Genomic DNA, 17,082 nt, shown 5'->3' with positions numbered 1-17,082 from the left:
GCTTTTTAACCTGCAAGCCCTAAACCAGTTTTTTTGTAACCTGGTTGTACTAAAACTGAAAAGCTGTAATGTGGTCATACTTGCCTATACAGCCACAGTTTTTGTCACCAGGTCTGCACTGATGAGAACTAATAAATCAAAACAGTGTGCACTGTCTGCAGCTAAAATCTATTTAATTCCCCCAAACATCTACATCTTAGCAAATGGGACATGCCTTTCCTTTTTTCTATTTTTTTCCACTAATCAATATTAAATATTGAACACTTGACAATATTGTGTTGCATTCCTATAAAATTCTGTTCAATGTATTGATGGCATTTGCTAATTTGTGTGTTTTAATATTGATGGCATTTGCTAATTTGTGTTTAAATTTAATAATCATCAATTTTATATGTTTTAATACTTGTTTACAGTTTTTGGCCCATTTATATTGTAATGTGGTGCCACTGTAATGTCCACAATAAAACATACATCAAATTAAACAATATTTTGCAACGTTGTAAACGAAAGAAAAATCACAAAAACTGCCAATTACACTAATCTTTGCTGCCCTAAAAGTACTGCACTGTGGTACAAAACGCAATGTTAACATATGTTTTTACGTTTGATTTGATTTAAACAAGTAAACAAAAATGTAAATACCACGATTTAATTGTGTCACTTTTTTAATCTTTTTACAAAAAAAAGTGTTTAAAAATTTAAACATTAATATCACAGTGCTTTGCCCCTTGCTTGATTTAAAAATTGCACATATTTTGTCGTAACGGTTGAGCGATTTTGGTGCGCGAGGCCAAAAGTAAACAAGTTTTCTTGTTCTTTTTAGAAACGATTGCTGTGAAAACAAATGAAACGTCTTTTGTTTTACCCAAAGTAGGTTTTGAGTTTCATTGAATTGCTTTTCGTGCATGTTGTATGTTTTAGTGCTGTATGAATGTAGCCTTACAAGAGCTACGGTTTTCCAGGTGGCGAAACCGGTCATTTCCACAAAGACTTTGGGTAAAATATAAAGCAAATTAAAACTTCCCTGTATTTGCTTTTGGTACGCTTACGAACTGGCAATGTTTTAGCGTTATTTACATGGCCTATAGGATATACTTGTTTTTTAGGATTGGTGTCTGAAGAAATTCGATTTTTGTCCCATAAATCAACTAATCAATATTAATCCATTACTAACTTATCGACTATAGGAAAAAATACAGTGTTTGTAATATTGTTTAAATCTGTCACTCAAATTAATTTGTGTTCTCTTCTGAAACTTTCATGGAAATAATACTTTATTATAAATAGCATACGGTGAAAGACATTATCACCAAGTACAATAATATTACAAACGCAAATGCAGCTTTACAATGTAAACATGTACTGCGCAAAAAAGTCTTAGTAACTGCAATCATAAATGCGCGCTGTGCGGTCACCACGGCAAATCCAAATCAATGGTTTTTCCGGTGACTGACTTGCGGTCACAGCAAAGACTGTTTCACTTACGTCAGCAACTTTCGTGTCGTAACTACGGAATATATGTTGCCACGTGTTTGGTGTGTGAAGAACAATATGCCAAACAAAAAATAAGTTTTCGACCCGATGGAATTCACATCGAGCTGTTTGGCGGACGTCCGACATAAGTCTAGGGGATGACCGCGCGGCCCTTCTTCAGCATTACCACAATAAACATTTCCGACTTTTCCAAAAAAAGTTAGGCATTGCACAATGTTATAATGTGGTTTTTGTAGAGGAACCTCGGACTGAAAAATTGGACGTTTGTGAAAACAAATGGCTAATTTTAACGGGCGCCACAATAAATGTTCAAGCGATGGTCCTTCCGGCAGTTCGTTGACTGCAATCGCTTTGTTGTTACAATCGTGTTTGTTTTTTCGTTTTGCGCCTTTATCTTTTCCTCGCCTTTTTTCGTGTTTTTTTATCAGCGCCATACCTGCTGGTCTGCATTTGCAGTCCTGTAAGACAGAGGAAAGACTTTTTGCGGTTATTCTGGGGTTGCGTGTTGTCTGTATTTTTTGCTTTTATCCCGCTTTTTATTTTGTTTTATACACTGATGATGCTTTTTATAGCGAAATGCATTTGTTTTGATAAAACAAATAAAATATAGCGACAGATTTAGTGGTATTTCACACTGAATTTTCTAACTGCAATCATTAATTAAATCACTGTAAAAATAGGCTCATGCAGTCACATATGGGGCTTGGTACATACGACTTTGCAAGCTTAAAGCAGGTTTCCCAACGAACTTCGAAAAGTCAACCATAGCGCTTGTTACATGCACTTTGTACTCTTAAACGGGAGTTTGTGCAGTCAATCACATTGGTTGTTAGTGTATGTAACAAGCGCAATACTTGATTGCAAGGTCAAAAAGCATAAAAAAAGATATGCGATACAATGATTTTTTACAAAGTTTATCAATACAGTTAAAGTACATGAACAGAATACACATTTATTGATTAGATTAAACTTTCATGCAGGCAGCGATGACTCCGTACAACTTTCCCCAGGAAACACCGGTGGGTGAAGATTCAGGCAAACTCAAATTTGAACAAATCACATTCAGCAATATTGGCCCGAGAGTCTGTAACAAAAACAAGTATGAAATAAAGCAATTCATTTTGTGTTCCGAACAATAAAATTATCTTTAATGAAAAACATAACTGCCAGAAGAGAACTTGCGTATATAGAATACAATATGCAGACGTTTCAACAATCGGTTGAGCTACTAACACTGGAATTTGGCTGACGGCCGGTCTGGAATTTCTGGTAGGTGGCGCAACGGAGCATAGGCGTTTATGGTGCTGACTCAGCAATTTGGGTTTATGGTAAGAATGATTGGTGAGTCAGTACCATAAACACGTATGCTCTGTTGCGCCATCCACCAAACCGGGCGTCAGCTGAGTTCCAGTGTTAGTAGTTCTACCTCAACAATCACTGTTGTCATCATCAGTACAGGTTGTCAATCGAGCTATACAACACCGTAGGTATATAAAAGCACTTGCTCCAAAAGGTGAATGTCAAGTATGCGAAGTTATGTCACAGACAGTAACGCAGATTTGGCATTGAGTAGGGTGGCGTTCTTTATACACAACTAGCTACTGTGGCAGTTATGTTTTTGATTAAAATATCGTGTATAAAATTAAAACTTTGTAAAATTATGAGGTAAGCGACAGAGCGAAATTATTTTTTGCCGGGTGCTCTTATGACATCACAAAATGTGACGCAGGCGACAAGGTAATTTTCTTATTTACCGGGTTGCTGTTATGACGTCATATAAACGCGACGCAATAGATGGGAATTTGCTTTACACCGGGTTCTGGGCTGGGCAATATTAACTGGTTATAGTATCACGACGTGGATTGTTTGTGACTTCATAAATGCGATGCAAAAGCCACGATATTGCTTTAATGTGTAATTATTTTTTTCCTTTCATCTGCCCCAATTAAAAAGACACGTTTGGGATATGGGTTAAAATCGTGGTAATATTAAATCGTTGCGAAATTTTTTTTATCACACTTTCGGTAAAACGTGCGTATTGGCAATTAATCTTCGTTGAAATGGCGTGATAATTAAATGCAAACGAAGCTATATCGTGAAAAACGATCGTTTTATTGAAAAAAGTTATTCGTGCAAAGCTATTTAACGGTGGGTTAAACAACTGAACTTTTCAAAGGTTCGGGGGGACTTATTAATTTATTCTGTGTTGACATTTTAAAGCGAGTTTGTAAACAAGTCCGTCAAATCCCGTGACATACTCACCTTAGGACAGTGGTTCTTAACCTTTTTATAACGGCCGAACCCCTACGATATTTTTTAGTCTTTGATCGAACCCCAACGTACATCCCAACTAGGTTGCTAACTCGTTTTGTTTTGTGGGTCATAATTAGCTTTTGACCAAACAGAGTAGCAACAGTTATTGTTTGTCATTTTGTTATATTCTGACATAATGATACAAGCAACTTGTTTCAGAATTGCTTTAGTTCCGGCATTTTTTAGTTTTTGTCAAAATGAAGCATTGTATTTTTAGCATCTGTGCTCAAACATAAAAAATATGAAGCCAAATTATGTTGTTGTGCTGCTTACGAAGAACGCGCACAGTGCTCTCTCTGTACCGTAAAAAAGGAAAACAAAACCTTAGTGTAACCTTTCAGTGTTTTGATATTTAGCAAATAAAAGTTGCCACTTTTTAGTGATTATACAACCCCAAATATTGACGAAAACGAGAATTTGTATTGTACTTCAAAAGACCTTCATCGAACCCCTGAATCAGTGTTGCCGAACGCCTGGGGTTTGATCGAACCCATGTTAAGAACCACTGCGTTAGGAGTTAAAATCCCGTGAAAATCTTTTACTTACGTCGATGTGTTTGTGTGTTACTTTGTGAATCACATGAACACGACCGAGATCTTTGAGAGCGTTCACAGCAGCGTCAGTGTCTTCTAAAATCTTTAGGAGGCCATCGATGGTGTTAGCGAGACTGAAAAAACAAAAACAAATTTGAAAACCTTTGTAAAAAACCTTGGTCATGAATGTGGTGACAATGCGGGATAAACCTGAACGTTTTGAGCATGAACAACAGATGATTTCTTTTTGAATTTCATGGGTCTTAAAGTTTTTTTAAGGTTCGTATTCCTCAAATAATGCAAACACTTGTTGTACTTCACATGTCCACACTCACACTTATTCTGAGGAATTTGCGCAGTACGATTTGGGTTTTAAGAACAGAACTTGGCTACGTATCATATCAATTAAAATATATCAATTAAAACGATTTTTTCAGATTTTTATGTTGGGCCACACTAACAAACTAAATCCACTTTGCGGACAAAAACACGAACACCAATTTGCAATTATAATACCAATACCATGCATGGGCTACAATGAGAAAATAGGATATTCTAACGTTTCGTTACCAAGCCCAAAGCTCGTTCCAAAAACGAATATTTGGTGGAACACTTGTCATTCTTTCACGGCAATTTATTTTTCAACGAAACAGCTGTTGAAACAACACTGGCTAAGATATTATCTTTTCATCGTCCATTTGTAACCCGCAAACGCTTGACCAAATGCCTTCAGGCATTTTAAAATTATGCAGAAAATTAACCGGAATTTTATTCGTCTTGATTTCGAACCAGAGCTGTAAGTCGGGCCAGGCTGTTCGATTTGGGTTTGGGCGTATGTTTGAAAAAAAAACGGGCTTGATTCGGCCCTGACGTTACATTTGGCCACATTTCTGTCGTAATTTCACCATGGAAACCACATTTCCTGGCCCTATTGTTTAATTCTGCTTTAATTAAGCTATAGGATCTAATTTTGGACACTTATAACACATGAACAAAACGTCATCGTACTTGTTTGCGTGCTCCACGACCTTGGGAATGTCCTTGAGCTCTTCTATGCTGTACATTTTATCCGGACCTCCAGTAACTCCAAGTTGCGTAAAAACTTTTCTTGTTTCGGGTGCTTGGTTGAAAAGTCTACATGAAGAGACAAAATGTGCTACTTTATCAAAAAAGTTATTTTTGCATTCAAAGGCACATTTAGTGGGGCCCCAATATTTTTGATCAGTGATTCAGTGTGCCTAGATAGATGTCTGATTGGGCCCAGAAATGTCGATTTTGATATATTTGAACCATGTTTTGTTTTATAACAAAATGCGGATCCTAATTTTGATATTATTTTGTACCCAACAAGTCTATCCCAGCCTACAACCGATATTCTGTATTTTCTTTGTTAGGTCGCACTCGAGACCAAAATTGGTTTTACGGCCCGCGGTAAACATATCTTGCAGTGCAACTCACAATTAAAGTTTATGTACAAGTGATACTCTTGGTTTTGAGAACTATTTAGAAAGCAAAAGAGTTAACCAAAACCATACTACCAAAAATGTTAGGAACATTTTATATTATTTTTGCGCAGTTTCCATATATTATTCGTTATTTTGACCACAATAACAGTTCTATTTCTTGGCCGTCCACGCCATACTTGCTATCGCAAAATATATTTACAAAGTCGTATTTATAAAAAACAGACTAACCCTTGCAAAACGACTATCCCCAATGTCTCCAGACCTACAGCGTTGACCAACGTTTTCCAACTCTTTCGAATGTTTTGGATATCATCAGCAGTCAAACCCATTTTGCCTTGTTACACAAAATTAACTGATGTAAGCTGTAAAAAATCACCAAAACGATTATGTTTAAAAGGATATCGCAGTAATTGTACAGCTGATGTAAAGCTCCAAACCAGTGTTCTCAACCTTTTTTCTGTACCGCCCCTTTTAGGTCTACTTAATTTATAAACGCCCCCTTTAAAACGACAAAAATCAAAATGATTGTATTTCACGTACAGCATCAATGTGATAATTGATGTTTCAGCGCTTAAAATATACGAAAAGAATCCTAAGGGTTAATTCACCATGATACCACTAATTGCAGACAGAGCTCATTGCTTTCAACTTGGTACCAGGGATGGGCAAAAACTGCAATTGTTCTGTTTAGTCGAGTATCTCTCGTTAACGCTCGGTGTATTGTAACGGTCACGCATCGCTCACATTCACATGGTTTTGTTTTGATTTCAATACCCTTTTTTAGCTCCCAGGGTTTTATTTAAGTTGTAATAGTACCTTCTGCGTGTGATGTAAGCCAACGCTAGGCGATACCAACGTTTTTCAAGTAACAGCACTAATTGAAAACACATTTAAGTGCGATGCACGGGATTATGTGACGTTTTTGAAAACAACACTATTATTCTTGGAGACCCTACTTCGGTACCTCAGCAGTAAACAAATAAAGCGTTTAATTGTGATGTCAACAAACCCGTTAAGCTAGTAATCAATTCGTAGTGCGGTTTCGCAGTGATTGTTAATGCGACCGAGCGCCGAGGCACCGAGAATTAGGGCTCTGACTCGGTTCAACCAAGCACAAATATATTGCTACTTGCAAAATCTGCTCTTAAAGCGCAAACAAGCCTGACAAATAAGGCATTGTTATTTGCACAAAATGCTTTGTGACATCATTATTGAAATAACGTAGCAAAATAAAGTACTAATACAGTGAATACTATCTATTTTACTTTTATCGGTCGCTGGAAAGATACAACAAAAATGACTCGTTTTGTTCCGCTTTAACTGCCCTATCTTATCCCCGCGCCCCCCAATCTCCCAATTATCCTCCAACGCCCCCTCAATGATACGCCCCGTTGAGAACTATAGCTCTAAACCATGGGTGGGAAACCTTTGTTACTGTAGGGCCAATTATAAATGTCAAAATTGGATCGAGGGCCGCACATGTGCATCACACAAAGTGATTTTGCTTTGTTTCTTACCAAATATGCTTAACTACAAGTATAATTCGTATTTGATTCTAGTCACATTTTGCCAGATCGCAGAAAACTAGCATCAGGCTCATTAATCAGTTTAAAAATATGTAATAATTGCACTCGTTTGCCAGTACTTTTGAAATCCAAGCGTCTCTGCGGGCCGCACAAGCTTTAATGAAGGGCCGCAGGTTGCCCACCCCTGCTCTAAACCGCCAAACTTTAAAATTTTGACGTTTTTTTAAAGTCCAATACCAAAAAGGACAAAAACTTAGTAAAGTCAACGCCAAATTTTTGTTACACATTGATTTTTCTTTGCGCGTCCTTGGTTTTCCCAATCTTTTTTAATGTTAATTTGTAACACCCCTGTCAAAAATGGAGCTAAACTAAAACCAAGAATAAACAACACGAACAAACAATTACTAACCTTTCTGCAATATCTGTATCTAAGCTTGTCATCACCTAAACAAACGTGTTCTAGTCTATACGTTTACTGCAGCGGGCTTAACGATTAAAATCATGACTGCAATTCGTGACATGTCTCAGCAACAATTTTCAAAACCGATTTTTTTCTGTCTTTGGCACATTGCATAAACCTTATCATCTGTCGCCAACAGCAAGCTTGGCGTCATGTCTGACTGCGGCGGAATGACGCATTTGCAAAAATGTTGCTTCAATCACGGCTGTGTGCGCGTAAAGCGGGTTTCTGAAGTCAACCATATAGCTTTTACCATGCACAATTTTGAACGCTTTAAGCAGATTTCCTTACGTGCTTCGTGTAGTCAACAATATCGCTTGTTACATGCACAACTTTGCGAGCTTAAAGCGAGTTTCCTAACGAACTTCGTGCAATCAACCATAGCGCTTTTTACATGCACGACTTTGCAAGCTTAAAGCAGATTTTCTAACGAATTTCGTGCAATCAACCATGGCGCTTATTACATGCACGACTTTGCAAGCTTAAAGCGAGTTTCCTGACGAGTTTCGTGCAGTCAACCATGGCGCGTGTTACACATACGATTTTGCACACTTAAAGCAGGTTTCTTAACGAGCTTCGTACAGTCAACCATAGCGTTTGTTACAACCTAGATTTATTTCACTTACAAATCTGGTATTTTCTACCACTGTTCTAATGTCGTTTAAACATAAACATTAAAGACATTAGAAGATTACAAAACTACAAAGAAAGCTGAAAGAAATTAAACTGATATACGAAAAGAATAGAACCTAATTTCTAGTATTTCTATATTTTTAAACTGTTGCTAAATCGGTACGACTGTGTACAGTTTATACACATGTAATGTTTTGATACAAAACGTCAAATCGTGAAACGTTTCTTACGTAACAAAAAACGGACATCGTTTTAATTCCGTGACTAATTTTTGTTTCTGTGTTTGACACCTTTCATAAATCAAACGCCGGTTACAGGGAAATTGGTCTGCTGGTAATGACAGCTTAGTCTGTTCCAAGATACTGTCCTATTGTTAACACTGTATCTTAATACCGACGTGACTTTAAACGCTTGAAACTGATTTCGTAACAACCTCTCATGCACGACTTTGTTTGCATGTCAACACGGGTTTTCTAACTAGCTGTTGGCAGTCAATCATAGCGCTTGTTACATGTACGACTTTGCAAGCTTAAAGCGAGTACCCTAACGCAGTGGTTCCCAACTTTTTTTGACGCGACCCAAATACTTCCCAAAATTTTGTTTTTGGGTTTCTCGCGACCCGCGGACACGCATTTTTATTATTGTGGTTGTATTTTTGCCCATAAATCAGTTAAGCTTTTCGAAAATTATTACGCCAGTTTGAAAAATTAAAAATCAAACAAACACTATTCGTTTTTTCGACACCAAATTTCAATTAGGCGAGAACTTTAGAGCCGGTATAAAGCAAAGTCAGATTAATCATTACCATGTCAAGTTGTCTTAAAACTATCTTCGGGCAACAATTTAAAACAGTTTGTTGCATCATAAAAAAATAATAATAATACGATTATTAGCAAACAATACCCATCTTTTGTTGAAACAATAGTGCATTATTCGGTAGAGGAGAATCCTTTAAGTTAACTGAGTCCCACAGTGCTTGTACGCTTGTGTATTCATACAATCAGTAATGTTAAACTCGTCCCCATTGAAGAACCCTGATTTAAAGCTTTGGGGAAAGAGCCACGAAATGGGAAAAAACGCTAAGAGGCATGAGTAATCTCTTATTGTCACAGAAACAGACGACCCAACAGAATTTTTAGGCGACCCAACTTTGTGTCGCGACCCATAGGTTGGGAACCACTGCTCTAACGAGCTTCGTGTAGTCAACCATAACGCTTGTTACATGCACTACTTTGCACACCTAAAGCGGGTTTCCTAACGAGCTTTGTGTAGTAAACCATAGCGCTTGTTACATACACAACTTTGCACGCTAAAAGCGGGTTTCCTAACGAGCTTCATGCAGTAGTAATTACTTTCGCATACTTAAAATAATTTCGTTAAATATGCTTTTACAATTCAAACACCATTTCGTATTCGACCTATATTTTGGAGTTAATCCGGTGGATGGCATTGCCTATTCTAAACCGAAGAAACATATACTAAGGACATAAAAAAACCTTGATCGGGATTCGTCCCCGGGAGTGTCCTGGGTTCGAACCCCGGGACAAAAAACAAAACAAAACATAAAAAAAGGTAGCATAGTATTGAGGCAAACTTGTGATTGATAATCTGCATACATTTTATCCGTTAGTGGGTGCGCTGTACCTATTACTTAAACATGACCAAAATCTATTTTAAGTCCAGGAACCGAATGGTTTAATTTATGTTTAATTCCTTTTCTAATCACGAAATTGACACTAAACAATTCACCTTAGAAAAGGTATGAATCTAACTGGTAAAAGTTTTAAACTTACACCATTTAAAGCAAAATATACAGACCTATAAAAGGTTGCTTGATGCTATTTTTAACCGTCGTCTACCTTCTAGCTTTACAGCATGTTTTTCCGTCGTGTGTGCGAAAAAAACACTTGTTATAGAATATGAGAATAAAAGCTTGTATACGGTAACTTTGTTAAATGTTTAAAATACTTTATTGGCCTCTACTATCTTATTCTGTTTATATTCCTGATTACAAAGTTACCATTTTAAAAAGTTGTAATAAATGTACTATAAACTTTATTATTAATAATAAAACGTTTTTAGACTCTCCTTTCTATTCAGGATGACAAAAACGCTTGAAATGTGTTCTAACTGCATAAAGAAGAGGCTTGAAATGTATTTCTTAATCCAAATACCAACTGCTCTATTATGTACGTAATATATGACGAACGAACACAGTATCTATGTACAAAACAAAAACGGTTAATTAAATAATTGTTATGCGTTTCCTGTATTTCGTGAAACGTTTTTCCGGGACTCGCGCTCTACCAATTAAGCTACAGTGGTCGACATAAACGCTTCAGGGCTGATCCCAGTTATGTTCATTTGTTTGTTGTTTCATTTTTATCATCGGTGGGCGGGCAACGCCTGAATGCGTTATGCTCACAATGAGTCCGCATTCGAGATGCCTGTTTTATTGCAAGTCCGATGAAACATTTTTTTACGTCTTGAGGTGAATGATGACTTTAATTTATTTCAACCCATCGGGAACCACTGAGTTGAAGCAATGACGCTCAAGTTTTTTGCTCGGAAACACAAGCGTCCGAGTTGGAATTTGATCCCATAATCTTGTAAAATGAAGCCAATCTGTTTCGTTTTTTGTCGTTTCGGGTTTAGGCTCGCTTAAACTCTGAGTTTAGTTTAGTCTTTCCGTACATTGCGATGTATTCACAGTGTAATGAATTAATCCCCGCTGAAATTACCATGCCATCAATTCATTATGCGATATATTAACCCGCAATTAATTAGCCAAATAATGAAATGGCGACGAAGAATTACAGCCCCGTGATTGACAGTCCTTGTCAAAGCCTAACCCACTGCGCATATTATTTTACACGGCGTTCCAAAATCGTTCTTTCAAATGTTGTGGAAACAAACAATCAATCAATTAATATTTGTCACGATTTCAAAAAATGAAGGAAATTGCAGAACAAAGGTAACTGCGTGAAAGGTCAATAAAAGGTCATTGGCCGCCAAGTCATTGACCCATTACAGTCTTTAGTAGCACGATTAAAAAAGGGACGATAAAAAAACCGTAGTAGAGTGATTAATGGAGCAAAGTTGCATGGTAATGTAGTAGCAACCAAACGTATTAAAAAACAAACTTAGAAACAATACAATACAAGGAAAGAAACAAACATAAAAATTCATTAACGTTTTACATAGCGATGTTACAACAAACATTTAATAACATTTTTAGCTCAAATTGTCCCATCTATACATGTCACTTCTTCTAAAACCGTGTTTTTATTGTTACGTCACAAAAACTCCTCCCACTTCAACGTAACCCACGAAGTGCGTCACTTCCGGCACGTGTCATATTTTTAACTTCACAACCGTCTGTGACGTCACAAAAACGTGACGCGAATAGCTGGTGCAATGTATCTGCGTTCAACAGTCACTGCATACCATGTTAAACGGAAATGGTCTGATTGCTTAAAAACTTCTCCATTCTAATTCACATTTCATCGCACTGTTGATCGATTGAGAGAGCTTTAGGCTGACAGATTGTAAAGTTAAACTTTTGTTTAAGGGAGCAATAAAATCCATTTGTTTGGACATTATATTTTAGTAACTTTTGTTAATTAAATTTTGGTAAATGAAAAAAATGGGGTTAATTTTGCACTAAGAGTTTGCAGCCACGCTTATGAGAAAGAAGGTTTACAAAAAGCGTTACCGGAAAGTGTTCGGACATGAATTAGGTCTACCTGTCGTTAAGTGAACGTTTATGACAAAGTACATTGGGCGGGAATAAGTAACGCTTGGGGGTAAATATAAGTAAGCAGAATTTGTCGAGGCTAAGTTTACCGTTGAAATATAAAGAAAAGAAATTGGTTTAAAAAGTATTTGGACCTATGTCTAATAAAACCGTGGCCATGGTTAGATAAATCGTAAAATGTAATACTCAAAACTTAGTTGATTGGTGTGCTCATTTGTTAAGATGGCGGTAGTGTTTGCTGGCCAACGGTATAGGTAACCTTTTAATTGTTGAGTGCTAATTTAATTGTTATGTCAAACCAATAATGACCTGGAATAATGATCTGTTAAGCTAAGTATAGAAATTTTAAAGTGGTTGTTATTTCCATGCAAAGTAATTTCTCAACATAAATACATATTTGTGGCTAAAAGGAATCACTGCTGTAAGTTATATAGAAACTATATTGAAAATATTTCTGCTATGTCGACAATTTCGGAATAATTTAGACACAGGGCTAATTCTCCTGTTTAAAATAAATATATTTCGAGAAACTGTTTTGCATAAAGCGGTAGAAAATTTAAATGCAAAGTTCAACATAGTGAGGAGAAAGACTTTGAATTATTTACACACTAGTTTATAACAACTGCAAACATTGAACGTTGTAACAGCTCAAGTATCTTTGTAGTATTTCTTTGTTGATGTATTTGCGTGTGGTGCTTTGCTTACTGTTTAAGTAAGACTGGAAGCGTTTAACACATATGGTAGACATTTTAACAGCAGCACGTGTTGCTCGTATAAATTAGACTCAAATTGAGCTATATACAAGCTTGTTGCAAAACCTGTTTAGAGTTTGTTAGAAAACCCGCTTCAAGGGAGCGTAGTCTTGCAGTAACATGCGCTACCGTTGACTGCACGAAGTTATTAGGAAACCTACTTTAAGTGTGCAAAGTCGTGCATGTAACAATTAAGCACTATGGTTGACTGCACGAAGTTATTAGGAAACCCATTTGAAACGTGCAAAGTCGTGCATGTATTATGTGCTATAGTTGACTGCACGAAGCTCATTAGTAAACCCACCTTAAGAGTGCAAGTTCGTACATGTAACAAGCGCTATAGTTGACTGCACGAAGCTCATTAGTAAACCCACCTTAAGAGTGCAAGTTCATACATGTAACAAGCGCTATAGTTGACTGCCCGAAGCTCGTTAAGAAACCTGTTTTATGCTTGCAAAGTTGTGTGTGTGTGTGAATAAAATACTCGAAATTTGTTGATGTTATACGCGAAGTATTTTTGCGGATTTCCTAACTGTTATTGCACATATCCTGGTTTGCACCTCCCGACAAATCGTGGTGTCGTATACACTTAACATACCGCAATTTTGTCAAGTGTTTGTTTTGAATGTCGGTTGTTTTGTGTTGTGCTTTTTAGGGAATGAACTCTCTAAGCCAGTGGTTCCCAACCTGGGAGGAATTCCTCCCTAGGGAGGAATTTTATGAGTTCAGGGGAGGAATTTCATAAAAACTGCAAAACAAATTACATTGGAAATGTTACAGAATATTTTTGTAAATACATTATTATGTCCATTATAATTTGGACCCGGTTCACATTTGGTAAAGGATACTGCATGGACATCCTTGATTATAAGGTCTATTTCAAATTGCTATAATTTTTTATGTTATATTTGTTTTTCTTCTTATGGGGAGGAATGAATAACTCGAAAATGGGCGAAGGGAGGAATGTAACAAAAAAGGTTGGGAACCACTGCTCTAAGCATTGTAATACAGAAAAAAAATGCCAAACTATAAAGGTTTAAAACACGTTAGGTTTTTTATCATATAATCTCTTGATACAAACCGTTCAAAAAAACAGAAAGTCGATTGCTGGGTAAACGAATTAGGTATCAAGGCAACATATACCAGCATATATGTTAATTTTATGAAGTTTTCGATGGGAGACGTAGAGCATAATAACATGGTTGATGATGCAATATGCATTTACCGTTTACGATTTTTACATATATCGCATCAGTCGCTGTTTTAATTGCACATGGTTTATAGGCCAATGTTTTGTCTTTTAGAAACCAGTTAAAAACGTAGCATTATGCGTATGTCAAAATCTGAAACCGATGCCGTTCTTCAGGTTTCGGCCCAAACATTCGGAACCTGCAATGACGACTACAAGACCGAATTCGGTTTGGTGATATTTGAAAGGTAACACACAAATTACAACCCAAAGGTCAATGGTTCAAAACTCACGCAAGTTGTTCAAGTGTTTCAGTTGACAACTACACATTACCTAAAAATTAACAAATAATTGTAAGGTTTTAAAGTAGCTAAAAATTTGATGTACTGGCGTTGTGAAGCACAAATGTATATTGTTGCTCAGCGTTAAAACAAATCGTAGCAGCATAATAGCACTAAAATATTCACCAAGCCGGAAATAGCTGCGCAACGTTGAGACGTTATAAAGCGCGACAAAAGTAAGGGCACAATTGGCGAAAGGAAACGCATTGCAGCTGAAAACTAAAAAGTAGAGTTTGCAAAAAAGGCGTTTTGCTCCGTATTTGAAAACCTCTTTAACGCTGCAATAGTAAAATGAATATGTTTTAATAAAAATAAATGTTTAAAAATTTCATAATACGGTGTAGCTGCAGCGCGTTGAGTCATTAACCACTAACTGTGCCCTTCACTAATTTGCGCCCCTTAACTTTTTAACGTTGCGCAGCTATTTCCGGCTCGGTGATTGTTTTCAGTGCAATTGCGTCTCTATGTGTGCGTTCACCAAGCGAAGTAAACTCAACTCAACACAAACTTATATGTTCTACACCCAGTACCAAAACTACACATGTATTGATTAACAGAATATAAATATTCATGCACACCTACATCAGTTTAATAGCGCGTTGTTGCCAAAAAACTTATGTTTTAAATTCAATTTGTCCGATAATTTTGTTGTTTAAAACAAGATTTTTCAGCATCTACAAAAAAATTTGAAAACAGTCAAAAATACCAAAATTGCTACAGTGAAGTTGTATGGAATAATCCTGAAATATTTTATCGCAGAATGTTAAACGAAAACCTGGATTCCCGAAAAGTGTTTCGTTCTTACGGACTTCCCCAAGAAGCGGATTGCCCCATCACTATCCCAATGTTACAGGAAAACGAGAAGATGAAAGTTCGCATTCCGAGGTACGTCATAATGCGCCTATATGACGTCACAAACACCCTTTCAGCGATTGTTAAAGCAGAGAAATAGCTGTCAATTTTTCAAAACCGAAAAAATTCAAAAAAAAGAAAGTTTTTATTGTAAAAGTGCATCGTCGCTATGACGTCGCAATAAGTTCTGTATGACGTCATATTTGCTCTGTGACGTCATAACGCGTTGTCACACAACTGTGATGAACACGATTATCGCAACATTTTGGTTTTAGGCAATTTGCAGCCATGAGGAAATTGATAATGCTGATCGAAGAACCAGAAGCTTTCTACAAAACCGGAATGAGGATGGGAAGAGCTCATGCAAGACTTGACCTCGAACTCGAACACTTGAGGGTAAGTTACACTGGTGGCACAGTGGCTAGTGCAACTGTATTGCAATCGTAAGGTTGGTGGTTCCAATCCCAGCTCGGCCTCGAAGTTAACGCAGTGGATAGAACAACCATTCCTAATCCAATCTCGGCCTCTAAACAGAATTAATTGTTAAAGCAACCGCCTTGCAATTGCAAGGTTGGTGGTTCTAATCCCAATTCAGCCTCTGAGATGACCCAGTGGTTAGTGCAACCGCCCGGTAATCGTAAGGTTGGTGGTTCTAAGCCCAGCTTGGCCCTAAGATAACCAAGTGGTTAGTGCAACCGCCTTGCAATCGTAAGGTTGGTGGCTCTAAGCCCAGCTTGGCCCTAAGATAACCAAGTGGTTAGTGCAACCGCCTTACAATCGTAAGGTTGATGGTTCTAATCCCAGCTTGGCCTCTAAGATGACCCGGTGGTTAGTGCAACCGCCTTGCAATCGTAAGGTTGGTGGTTCTAATCCCAATTCAGCCTCTACGATAACCCAGTGGTTAGTGCAACCGCCTTGCAATCGTAAGGTTGGTGGTTCTAATCCCAATTCAGCCTCTACGATAACCCAGTGGTTAGTGCAACCGCCTTGCAATCGTTAGGTTGGTGGTTCTGATCCCAGCTCGGTCTACCTAAAGTAGTGGTTCTGAAACTTATACTGATTGCGGCGACTTTTTCTATCGCCGTGTACCACCTAAATCTTCTTTAGGAAACCAGCATGTTAGCAATTCCTAAAAACGTCCTAGACAATGAATACACTGTTGCTGCCAGGCATAACGTATTAACAGAATTTTTAGCTCTTCCGGCAGTTTTTTATTGTAATGTCCTAGACAATGTTTCTGCAAAAAAAGGGCTGATCGGTTTGGTCAGTTGAGCAGCAAATCTTGATGTGGCTTGAATTAAGTATAGCAGAAAGCTACTCACGTACCACGTACCACAGTTCAAGAACCACTGACCTAAAGCAACGCGTAACCCTTACTGGTATAAACGTGCTTAAGCTAACAAAAGCTGTATTTTGCAGGCGTTGGAGGTAGCCGTGTTGCAAGTTTTGTGTGAAAAATACGATGTGGAGTTTGGTTCCACCACTTACGACGCTTTCAAAAAAGTCTTAGCGGACATGACCGATGTTATGTGGGAAGGCATGGTGGAAAAACGGCAAAATATGTAATAATTCGTTGATTCTAAACAGTTTACATGTGTTCCAATAGTGTGCCTGGATTATAAACGGACTTGTGATGTCATACGTATGTTTGTTGCATCATCAATTTTAGAATGTGTTTATTGTACATGATGTTTTTTTTGCGTTTTCTGAACTAAGAATTACAGGATTACATGTTTTTTAATTAATGTGTACATTTTTGATTGTGC

The 17,082-nt window shown here is 37.4% G+C and overlaps 2 protein-coding genes across 2 annotated transcripts; one reads left to right on the top strand and one right to left on the bottom strand.

Moving 5' to 3' along the window:
* Window positions 1-1,256: 1,256 nt before the first annotated feature.
* Window positions 1,257-6,164, bottom strand: LOC145217913 (cytoglobin-1-like). Its single transcript, XM_080085295.1, has 4 exons — window positions 6,035-6,164; window positions 5,349-5,474; window positions 4,354-4,474; window positions 1,257-2,578 (listed from the first exon to the last, which is right to left on the bottom strand). Exons 1-4 carry the CDS (start codon window positions 6,133-6,135, stop codon window positions 2,459-2,461), a joined length of 468 nt encoding a protein of 155 aa, XP_079941421.1. The 5' UTR covers window positions 6,136-6,164; the 3' UTR covers window positions 1,257-2,458.
* An 8,088-nt stretch (window positions 6,165-14,252) lies between these two features.
* Window positions 14,253-17,032, top strand: LOC145217911 (uncharacterized). The gene is made up of 4 exons (XM_080085294.1): window positions 14,253-14,371; window positions 15,224-15,349; window positions 15,592-15,712; window positions 16,736-17,032. The coding sequence occupies exons 1-4, from the start codon at window positions 14,262-14,264 to the stop codon at window positions 16,880-16,882; spliced, it is 504 nt and encodes a 167-aa protein (XP_079941420.1). The 5' UTR covers window positions 14,253-14,261; the 3' UTR covers window positions 16,883-17,032.
* Window positions 17,033-17,082: the final 50 nt, after the last annotated feature.

The sequence above is a fragment of the Phallusia mammillata genome, chromosome 3 (genome assembly GCF_965637545.1).
Source record: "Phallusia mammillata chromosome 3, kaPhaMamm4.hap1.1, whole genome shotgun sequence".
In the NCBI taxonomy this organism is placed as follows: Eukaryota; Metazoa; Chordata; class Ascidiacea; order Phlebobranchia; family Ascidiidae; genus Phallusia; species Phallusia mammillata.
Note: the sequence above shows the minus strand (reverse complement) of the source record. Positions and strands in the feature narration are given on the sequence as shown.